The following is an 11,148-nucleotide window of genomic DNA, read 5'->3' on the forward strand; positions in this document are numbered from 1 at the left end:
CCTCCTGCCTGCCCCGTGCCTCCTGCCTGCCCCGTGCCTCCTGCCTGCCCCGTGCCTGCCCCGTGCCTGTGTGGCCTCATGCCCGGCTGGGCTCTGCGCCGCCAGCCCCGCTTGTGTTTGCACAGCTGATTGTTCCCAGCTCGGCGTACTGCCTTGCACTTGTCCCTGTTGAATTTCATCCTATTTTTTCCAGTCCATTTCTCCAATTTGTCAAGATCATTTTGAATTCTAATCCTGTCCTCCAAGATACTTGTAGTCCCTCCCAGCTTCGTGTCATCTGCAAATTTAATAAGCACTTTCTCTATTCCATCATCCAGGTCCTTAATGAAAACATTGAGCAAACCAGAACCAGGGCAAGCCCTTCACCATCCAAGCAGCCCGACACGCACCATGCTCACCATGCTCTGCCCAAATGCGATGGGAAAGGGTAGCAGGGCTTTACCCTGTTTGGCTGTGCCTCGCTGCATCCCCCAGCTCACACAGGACCTCTCTGCTTTGCTGCCCTGGAGCAGTGTTGGCACCACAGTGTGCTGCCAGTCTCAGGGGAGCCAGTGCTGGGGTGAGGCTGACAGGGGACAGGGGCTCCTCTCCAGGAGGGAGCTTGAGCTGCCACTGGCCAGTGCAGTGCAAAGGCCTGGGGGTAGCTCCTATGTGCATCACGCCCCACAAACCACAAACTCCTGCTGTGGGACATGCCAGAGGCACCAGGAGGGCATGTGGAGTGGCGGTGGGACACAATTCTGATGCTGGCTGGTGCATCCCAAGCTGGGGTGTGTGGCAGTGACCATGGCTACAAGTGGGGTGCCAAGGGGAGCAGGTTTCCAGCAGGGGAGGGCAAGTCCTTCAGCCCAGTAGTCAGTGTGGGCACAGGGGCTGATGGGACCGTCCTCCCCCTCGCAGCTGCCCACCCCCCTTTCTGCCAGATGAGCCTCTGCCCAGCCCCACTATCTCTCTATTCTGAGGCTGCTCCCTTGGGCCTGGGGCTGCTCCGGGGGCTGTGTGGCAGGGATCTGRAATCAGCCCCAACCTGGAGCCATCTCGTGTGCCACCTCTGCCTACAGCCATCTCTTCTCTTTAATTGATTGTAGAAAGCAATTTACAAAATACAAACTTCTGCCTGTGCCAAGCCCTGCGTGTCCAGGCAAAGCCTAATTTCACAGTAAAATTTCAAGTGCAATGAATGGCTTTTCCCAGCACCAGTCCATGTCGAAGCCAAGAGCTTTGCAGCCTGCATAGGCTGTGCAGAGCAGCCCAGAAATGGCTTTGCACTGCCCTGCAGAGCACGCAGCTCCCTGYGCTGGCTGTCACAATAGCCACGGCAGCTCTGCCAGCACTCACTTCTGGGCTGGTGCTGCCTGTGTTGGTACAGCTGTGTGGGACCACCACAGCTGCAGCCCAGTCTGCAAAGAGCCACAAACCCCAGCTCTCCGTGCAGCCAGCTGGATGAYGCAGGGACCCTGCGTGGTCCGTGTGGTCATCAAGGGAGCATCCCAGCAGGACTGGCCAGAGCTGAGATGGTGGGGACTCAGCTGAGAGCTGGTGCTCCCAGCTCTGGCTCCTTTCATGTCAAAGTCGTAATTTCATGGTCAGGGTCTAGGAGGTTTGTACACACAGATGCATTAATTCTGCATTTAGCGATACAGGAATAATTGGTGTCACATCAATTAGATCGGTTCTTGGATACTGCAGTGATAAGTGCTGTGCAAAGACCTCTGGGCTGCTGGATGTGAGGAATTCCAGCAGCGAGCGAGCCTGGTGGAGCTGGCAGCAGCAGGTAGAGCGGGGCTGGCAGGGACATTGGGTGCTGAGAGAATGGTGGAATATCCAGCACTTTTGGCCTTTGCAGGAGAAGAGCAAGGCCTGGGGCTCTCAGAGTGGTCRGTGCCTGGAGCTGCTGTCCTGGGGGCTGCTGCACATAGGCCTGGGGGTGCAGGCCTGTGCTTGGGGAGGCACTGGCAAAGTGGCAAACCTCTCTCTGAGCCTAAAGTCCCAGTCCCATCACGGTGTTCCTCTGTGTCAAGCCACTTGCTGGGTGCCTRGTTCAGCTTCATCCCCTCATCCCTGTGGCATGGCTTTGCATGKAGTGGATTTGCTGACTCGCTGCTGCCAGCCCCAACAGCTAATGGCAGGAGGCTCAGGTGGGTCTGGGGCAGCGTGGAGGCCCCCTGTGCTCACACTCCCACAGTACAGATCGGCGCTGTCAGTCCCATCCCCGCTGCGAACTGTAGGCAGAGGTAATTTGCAGATGACAAATATCCCTGACAGTAAATATTTTTCCCACCCTCATCTTTCTACAAGCAGATAAGGTGGCAGCACTGTAGCAATACGGTTGCTGGAGGGAGACAAACTCTTTGGCAGACTTAAAAGTCTATTGTGTCCCCGCAATTATTTATAGATAAAGAGAAGAAAGCCAATGAGCAGAGAATGGAGCTGCACAACTGCATTTGTTATGACGATGATGATGTTATCTCTCTCTCACACCCACACACACATCTCCAGTGCATGGAAACTCGCTGCTGGCATTAAATCCCCAACCAGGACAAGGCGGGACAGATTGGAGGCTTTGCCCTCTCCTTACCAATTTGCATCCATCGTGGTTTCCCCCAGTGAACCCACCACACAACTCCAGTGGCTTCTCTGGAGTAGCACCTGCAGGGCTCCAGGGTGCCTCTATTTCTGGCTGCAGGATGTGGAGACCAGGTGGTCTKTGTCCACCATAAATCAGCCCCCGAGGTGCTGGATACCTCGTGGTGAGGGGGGTCTGGGGTTGTCTGCGGGGAGTATGGGACTGGCTGGGTCCTCACCAGCTCGAGCAGCAGAACCACAGTGGGTGCTCCCCACTGCTGGGCAGGCTGCAGAGGGGTGTGTGTCAGCTTTCCCTGTTCCACATGTTCAGGACTGCCTCTCCTATCCCACACCACAGACAAGAAGAGAAATGTAGGTCTTTAGAGGGATCTGGGATTAAAACATGTGGCAGGCAAGAGTGATGGAGGTCACAGCCAATGACTGTGTTTCTGCAACCAGTGGAGCAGAGACACCYTGAGTGAGAAACACTGACTGCAGCGTGGGAAGGGGCTGGGAAGCACCATGCTCTCCCTGTTTGGTGAGCATTGCAGGAGCCAGTGCAAGGGACCTGGCAGGCACCCACAGAAGGGAAGAACAAGGAAGTTGAGGGCTCAAGACCTGAAGTGACACYGTGCCAGGCACCAGGGTCCCTGGGCAACCTGTCAGTGTGACACTGGGGCCCTTGATCAGCCCACCTCTCCCCATGCTCCAGGGTGCTGCACGGCATTGCCTGGCTCCTGCTGGGGCAGAAGTCCTGCAGCTCCCCAGAGCATGCACAGCCACTGCTCCTCCCCAGGGCTGGGGGTGCAGGAGGGGTGTGAGCTTCTCCCAAGTGCTCAGTCCTGTCAGTGGGACCCCCACCCTGGAAATGCCCCAGGGCGAGCTCTCCAGCTGGTGAGATAGTGCCCGAGACAGTGACTGGGAACCCTTAACTGGACTGGAGAGTGGGATGATTTTTCATTGCTTCCTCATAATAAGAGGACAGGAGTAAGTGACTAGTACAGTCCGTTCACTCGGTAAAGATTTATACAATCACTTCATCCGGTAATTGGTATTCTGGGGAGAGAGAACGAGCTGCAGCTCCAGCATCCGCCTCTATTTGTTTTATCTCTGTCTTTCTCTCCCCTTTTCAGAATGAGTAATTCTGTCCCTCACAATCCCATTTAAACAGAGCATTTGCAGAGTGAATAATTAGTTACATTCAATTAGGCCTCACGCGCTCTCCCTTCTCACTTTGGGGGACAGACGCGCTAATGAGATGGTACATGTCTGACACGCAGCAGTGGGCACTGAACATGCTGTGTGCCAGCAGGGAAGGGTCAGCCCTGGGGAAAGTGGGGAGGTGGCCCTGGAGTGGCCAGCCTGCCACCTTGGGTAGACAATCCTTTGGAGACTGTTCAGGGCTAAAGGCTTCACGTGTGGGGCCAAAGACAGTATATATGGCCCACCTAACACCAGCCTTCTCCACCAGCAGGAGCAGGATCACATCTGTCCCCAGGACTGGGTGTTCTCTGGGCTGGTGCCAAGGGAATGCTGCCCAGCCTGGGACCATCCCACCACCGCTGTTGGGAGTGCCAAGCTCTGAGAGGAGGGAAAGCTGCTGCCATGTTTTTATCTCCCTTATTAAACCTAACATTAGGTTTTAAGAGGAGCCTTAAATAATGTGCCACTGCCTGTACAGGCAAAGTCGCTCCATGCTCCAGCCGTTCCTGCTCTGGGATTTATGGCCTYTCTCATGCCGTGCTGCCTTTGTTCAGGGGGTGGTGGGTCACAGGCTGAGGCTGCTCCCAGTACCTAAAGCCTACAGTGGGCTCGGTGCCCCACACCAGTGCTCTGGAGTCCATGATAGCTCCACTGCTACACCCCATCACCCTGCAGGCTGCCCTGCAGCAGGATGGACCCCACATGTGCATTTTACTGCCAGAGCAGTGAGGCGAGGGGCACGGAGCTGCCTGCTGCAGCCCTGCCTGCACCCTCCGTCTCCTCCAGCATGGGGCATGGGCAGGGCACCGCAGTGCTGGGCAGCAGCTCCTGCTGTGGGGGTCAAGAGGGCAGCCACAGAGGACACGCATGCAGGGGAGTGTGCCCAGCCAGGGTGTGCTGGGGAGGGCCTGGGGCCACAGTGGGGTCAGCACAGCTGGTAGGAGCCCTTCCCTCCCTCCTCTGCCGGGAACCTCTGCTCTGGGAACACTCGGGAGCACCGGCCCACTTCCAAAGCATCCCTCCTGGCACATCAGAGCTGGGAGTGCCGGTACCGGGGGCTGCTCACGCACAGGGGGCAGATAATCGCGTTTAATCACAGCGTTTCGCCAGTGATGGGTGCAGGGTGACGGAGCGCGGCCGCTCCCGCACGTACGGGTGGGTGTGCGGGGCAGCCTCCAGAGGGGGGCTGGCACTGGCCAACCCCGTGGCCAGAAGCCCCCGTGCCCACCCGGAACCTACGCGGGACGGGGCGGGGGCGGGCGATGCCGGTGCCGCCCCGCACAGTCCCCGCCGGTCCCGCAGCACCATCTCCCGGCCGCCGCACGCCGGTGTCCGCGCTCCGGCTCCGCCGCCGCGATCCCCTGCCCCGGAGCAGAGCCGCGGGCTCGCCGGTCCTGCCTTGGTTCGTCCCAGGGAGCGGGGCAGTGCTGGGCGGCACGGCAGGACGGGTGTCCTGTCCAGGCACCAGCAGCCACCGGGCCCTGCCCCAGCACGGGCAGCGCTTCCACAGCGCCCCGGACAGGGGACTGAGCTCTGCCCCCTTTCCCAGCCCTGCCATCCCCAGCACTCAGGGAGAGCAGGCTCTGCACTGGGGTCTTGCTGTCAGCGGTGACACTGCTGTGGCCAGGGGCTGCACCAGGCTCTGCCAGGGCTCAGCAGGTGAGCAGCCGTGCTGGGCTCCATTGCAGCACCTGGGCAGGAAGCAGGATGGGGCTCTTGTTCCATATCCCCGTGCAGGCAGCCAAGCCTTGCTCCATCAGGGCAGCCCTGTGCAGGTGACCAGACCAGCAGTTGTGGTGGTGTTCCTGTGGTGTGGTCATGCCATGGTCCACTGCAGAATCACATGATTTGCAACCAGGCCAGATGCCAGATTTCCTCCCCAGCTGGAGAGGGGACACAGGAGATGGTGCTGTCCCCAGTCTGTGCTCCTGTCAGAGGCAGCTCCCTGCACCTTCACAGCATCTCCTGCTCCGAGATGCGGCTCTCCTTGCCATCCTCCTGGGCCACAGGCTGGCCCCTGAGTAGGGTCTCCTGCACAGGCAAGATATTCTCATCCTGCTCCGTGGGCTGCTGGGTATCTGGGCTCTCTCCGGGCTCCCCAGCCTCTATCTGCACAGGGGCAGGGGTCAGGGGCAGGCAGCTACAACCCCCCCCAGCTCAGTACCCATGTGTTTCCACAGGCTCCTGCTATGGTCCCGTGCAGGCCAGAGCGTGGGTCCCTCCCAAATGCTCAGCACTTGCCAGCAGCACCTTTGGGTTGCCCCAGCCCTCATCCTGCCCCAGCCAGGCAGCCTAGTTCAGCCCCCGCCCCTCCTGCATTGCAAAGCCACAGCCCCTGCTCTGCTGCCACCACATTCCCAGGTGTGCCCAGGAGGGATCCCAACCCACCCAACCCACTGCTGGAGGGGGCTCTGGGAAGACTCACCTCCTTTGGCACCCGCCGCCTGGAATCTGGATGGAAAGAGGGACAGAGAAGGCAATGTCTGGGGGAACTGCTCCTGCCCTGCAAGGAGCTTCCCAGGGTCAGAGCCAGGGCTGGTCCTGCAGCACCACAAGTCCTGCAGCTCACATTATGCTTGCTGCTGCTGACAGGCTGGGCATGCTGGGGGTCACAGCAGGAGCCAGAATGGACTTTTTGGGCACCAGTGCTATCCCCCAGGAGCTGGCCCAGCTCAGGCTGCAGCAGTGTCAACATACCTGCTCCCAAAGACAGAGCAGGTCTCAGTGAACCCTGTGCTGGTGATGCCCCCAGAGGGGTTTCCCCATTCTCAGCAGAGCTGATGCTGCCCTTCCCAGCTCAGTCCCTCAGCCCTGCTTTAGCCCCTCACCTCTGTGGACCAGGCAGTAGATGCAGACGCCCACGAGACATGTGACAACTGCAGCCGTGATGGGGATCAGCACTGACAGAGAGGAGCGCCTGCTTGACTCTGCAGAGAAAGATGGGATCAGTGAGGCACCCACGGGACCCCCAGCACGACAGACTGCTCTGGTCCAGCTCCAGCCCAAGCCCCACAGGGATCCCTCATGGAGACAGACAGGCAGGAAGGCATCTCACTGGTAATGCACTCATGCACTCAGACCTTCCTCTCCCAAAAACACCACAGAGCAGGCCAGGTCTTCTGAGTGCTGCAGGAGCTGGAGGCCTGGGGAGTCTCTGCTTTGCACCGGATCAGCCCTGGGCACGGGGCACTTACCGCAGATCACATCTGACGAGTTTGTTCCTTTCACCTTCACCACCAGCCCCTTTTCCTCACAACTGCAGGGAAGAACAAGACCATGTAACCACAGCAGTAACTCAAGCACAGGGAATAGCTGGGGCTGGGCAAGCACTAGAGCTGCCCCAAAATGCATCCTGCTCTGAGCCGACCGAGCTCCAGCAGGGCAAACAAGGGGACCCCACTGATACAGCATGATGGGGACAGCAGGGTACCAACCCAGGAGCTTGGCCTGGAGTTGCTGAAACAGCTGAGGATGGGAACAAGTTTAGGCACAAGGCACAGGAGTGAGCAAACCTGCCCAGTCAGGGAAACCCCCAGGGCTTGGACACTAGCTATGACAGAAAAGCTCAGATAGGCTACAAGTGGCTCCGTGGGGAAGTAATTTCTGGGCACAGATAAAAGCAAAGTGAAATCCAATGGCTGGCAGCTGAAGCAAGACTAATTCAGCCTGGAAATAAGGCTCATGTTTCTACCAGGAACAGCAATTAACCCTCAAGCAGCTTTCTAAAGACAGGGATGACCTGCCAGTTCATGGCATCCTCAAAGCCGAATTCCCCATGGAGAGGGCTTRTGCCTTGGCTGATGACTACAGCCCCAGAAAGGACTGGGAGGGAGAACCTGAACAGAGCATGGGGTGTCCCCATAGATCCCGATCCCTCCTTCCAGCACGGACACCCCTGAAGGGGCAAGCACTGTCCACATACTGAGGGACACAACAGGCACCTGGATGTCTGCCTTGACCTCAGTCAGTGTTGCCTTGGGCCTCACCRTGCTCCCAGCCCCATTCCTCTCACTCTGGCCCTATACCAGGCACATGCTGTGTYCCTCAGAGCCCAGCCCAGCTGCCCAGTCCCCAAGGCCACCAAGGAAACTGGCAGCAGAGGATGTGCTCGCTGGGGCTGGGGGAAGGACATGGTCCGCACTCAGACAATACCTTGACCAGGGATGACATGGCTCAGTTTTAGAAGAGACGTTGGAGAAGGTGCCTTCTGCACAGGGTTCACAGGGGGATGACATCCGTTTCTCAGCCTTGGCTGAAGAGGAGCAGAGGTGGCAGGGAGGTCAATAGGAGCTGTGGGGGGTGAGGGTCTGAGGGGGCAAGGGGCTGCAGAGACCAGGTGTGCAGCATGCCCTGTGGCAACAGCACAGCTCTCCCAAAGCCCTGCCARGGGGCACCACGCTGGGGGAACCCSCATTCCCTGAGGTCAGTGCTGACAGRTCATCAGTCCCATTGAGTGGGAACAGTTTGACAGACTTACCTGCCACGAAGCCAGAGCCGAGCTGGCAGGGCTGGTTCTCCACACAGGTCTGGCAGCTGGTGTCAGAGCAGTGTGTGCCGTCCTGGCACTGGCACACAGTRTTGTGTGTTGCATTTCCTTGCATCTTCACAATGAGGCCGGCATCTGGGCAGAGGGAACRTGGGCGAGGTGAGACACCAGGCAGGTGAGCCTGAGGATGCCAGACCCTCCAGTCCCCACGGGTTGGGGACAGTGGCCACAAGCACTTACTRTGTTCACAGATATCATGAGGAGCACAGTGCTTCTCCTTGGTCCAGCTTGGCTGATAGTGCCCACTCTCACAGCGGGCACAGACAGAGTCTTCTGTTTTATTGCACTCAGAGACCAGCTTTTCCCCTGCAATAGAGGCTGGTGAAAAAGGGGCAAGGGGGCTTTCCCTCTCTCCAGACAGCGCCTCTGCCAGYAGGACAGGGGAATGCTGGCAGCTGTGGATGCCAGGATTATTGCAACATTCTGCATGTAGCCAGGGCTAAAGCAGCCAGCTCGACTGGTGTCTGCAAATCTTACAGGGGCCAGGTGGGGAGGGAGGGCTGTGAGGCCACTCCAGCACTCCAGGGACTGGGAGAAAAGTGACAGCAGAAGCTTGCAAACACCATCACAATTTGCTAGTACCAGTGGCAGTAAAGCTGCCTTCACCATGGGATTCTGCAGCTGCAAGAGCACAAACAGTCCCAAGAGAGCTGTGGCACATTTGGTGAGGTCCAGGGGATCTTCTGGAACACCCAAAAGGTCCCAGTTGCTCTATCTCTGAGATGACACATGGAGGTGAAGCTACCAGCATTGCTGGCAATGGGGTAGAGTGGCTCAGTCATACCAAGTGACCTTGCTCTGCTGTGGCCAGGCAGAGGGTCCTGGCACAGCCCAGCTGCGAGCTCCCCAGGAAAGGTTTTACATACCTGGCCGACACCGGTTGCAGCACCTGCCCTTGTATACATACTGCTTATCAGAGCATGTYAAGGCATCAGCAGGCTCCCACCACTGGAAGAAACAAGATCTGTGAATTCGTATCCAACACTCCTGCATCAGCTTCCACAGACACATGCGTGCTAACGCGCACCCCAAGGCAAGGGCTTCCTCATATCGCTTTTCCCACGCCTCCWCTAACCACAGACCACAACAGCCAGCCACATTGCCTGATGCCATCAGTGCTGTCCTTTGAAGTGGGGTGGCAATGATTCCGGTAGAGTTGCTCCACATTTCCCCACATTTCCTACCATAAGGTGACTGCAGTTCCGTACCCCTGCCAACAGTGCTGCAGTCCCACACAGAGAGAGCAGCGCTCACCAAGCTTTCACACTCAGAGCACTAGCAAACCCTTCCCAAGACTGACACATGGTCCCTGAGGGACAGGAAAGCCCCAGCAAAGTGCATCACTCATGCAAAGCTTGCCAGAGCCTGCCTTTGCTCCTCCTGGCAAGGGACTACCTGCACAGGGAAGGGTAAAATGGAGACACTGAATGAGCTCTTGGACCAGACAGGGTGCAGGAGGGCGCCCGGAGCACCGTTCCTCTCACAGAGCCAGCCCCTCGCTGACCACCCCCAGTAGCCTGGCAGCTCCTGGCAGACACTCCTGAGCCTGGTTATCCTAGGAAGCGGGACGGGGGCTCCGGCAGAGAGCAGGGCAGGGAGGGCCGGGCCGAGGGTGCCATGCAGGAGCATCCAGCACGGCTGGGCGCTCCSCACCCATGTGGGCATCTCGAGCAGCTCCGGCGATAAGGCCAGGGGGCCGTCCCMGCCGTCACACCCACCCACATGGAGCCCGAGGAGAAGCGGAGGGGCGCCGCAGCCGGTTCCAGCGCCCCGCCCGACTGGGGGTCCYGGCCGAGGGTCCCGGGGCTCGCCGCTGCCCGGCCCGGCCCTGGGGACCCCCGGACCAGCGCAGGGCGGGGCTGGGCTGCCGGGCCCGCGCCATCGGGGRAAAGCGAAAGCGCGTGGGTAGGAGACATGGAAAAGACACCAGGCAGTACAGACAGCTCCTCCGCCCTGGCGGGTCCCGGGAGACCGGACCGGCGGACCCGACCCAGCAGCGCCGCCGGGTCCCGCCAATGCCGCCCGCGCACAGCTCCGGGGCTCCYCGGAGGGTGGTGGCTGCGCCGAGGGGACGGGCCGGAGCGGCCGGACCGTGCCCCCTTCTCGGAAAGCCCGGTGGGACACAGACACAAGGATGGAGGGATGCCCCAGCTTCTGCCCCTGTTCCGCTCCCGGTCTATGCCCCGCTCCCAGTCCATGCCCCGCTCCCGGTCTATGCCCCGCTCCCGGTCCATGCCCCGCTCCCGGTCCTTGTCCCTCTCCCGGCCCGACTCACGCCCAGGAGCGCCGCGCAGAGCAGTCCCAAAAGCCCCATCCAGTTCATGGCGCTGCACCCCAGCCGCCGCCGCCGCCCTCCTATGAACGCCTCGGTCCGTTCCCGCCCAGGAAGGGGCGTTGGGCCGCCCGCCCTGGGGCTTCCCCGCTGGCCCCGGTCAGCGACAGCTCCCCGCCGGCCCCCCCGAGCCCCGAGCTGCCCTCCCGACCTGCGGGCAGGCGCTGCCCCAGCCGGGACACTCGGCCCGGGGTCAGGGGCACAGGCAGGAGAAGGGGCAGGGGTCAGCCGCGGTCCGCAAGGAGGGAAGAGAAGCGACTGTAGAGACACCACCCCACCACCCCCCCGGCAGGAGCTCCAGGTTTCACTTCTTCTTTCAAACAGCAGCTCAGAGAGGTAGTTTGGTTTTTTTTTTCTTTTAATTCAGCTTTTAAGAACCCCTGAGCAGTGACCCTGGAGAGCCCGCATAGCTTTGGYCATGGAGAGCCCCTCTGGCTGCAACCCTGGAGAGCCCCCAGGGCCACCACGAGCCCTGACCTCTGCGGAGTGTCCCCGCAAGCCA

General features: G+C 59.8%; 1 protein-coding gene across 3 annotated transcripts; it reads right to left on the minus strand.

Annotated features, from left to right (window-relative positions):
• Positions 1-7: 7 nt before the first annotated feature.
• Positions 8-10,805, minus strand: CD40 (CD40 molecule). 3 transcript variants are annotated; one of them, XM_057365977.1, is made up of 9 exons: positions 10,590-10,805; positions 9,181-9,262; positions 8,495-8,620; positions 8,246-8,389; positions 7,921-8,020; positions 6,963-7,024; positions 6,597-6,695; positions 6,194-6,219; positions 8-2,222 (listed from the first exon to the last, which is right to left on the minus strand). In XM_057365977.1, the coding sequence occupies exons 1-9, from the start codon at positions 10,635-10,637 to the stop codon at positions 2,172-2,174; spliced, it is 738 nt and encodes a 245-aa protein (XP_057221960.1). In that variant the 5' UTR covers positions 10,638-10,805; the 3' UTR covers positions 8-2,171. The 3 variants fall into 3 exon arrangements, with proteins under 3 accessions (XP_057221960.1, XP_057221959.1, XP_057221957.1); XM_057365976.1 differs by lacking the exon at positions 8-2,222 and adding an exon at positions 4,826-5,799 and having other exon boundaries at positions 10,590-10,802; XM_057365974.1 differs by lacking the exon at positions 8-2,222 and adding an exon at positions 4,826-5,877 and having other exon boundaries at positions 10,590-10,798.
• Positions 10,806-11,148: the final 343 nt, after the last annotated feature.

This window comes from Malurus melanocephalus, unplaced genomic scaffold (genome assembly GCF_030028575.1).
Source record: "Malurus melanocephalus ecotype Western Australia unplaced genomic scaffold, MMel_1.1 scaffold_59, whole genome shotgun sequence".
Lineage (NCBI taxonomy): Eukaryota > Metazoa > Chordata > Aves > Passeriformes > Maluridae > Malurus > Malurus melanocephalus.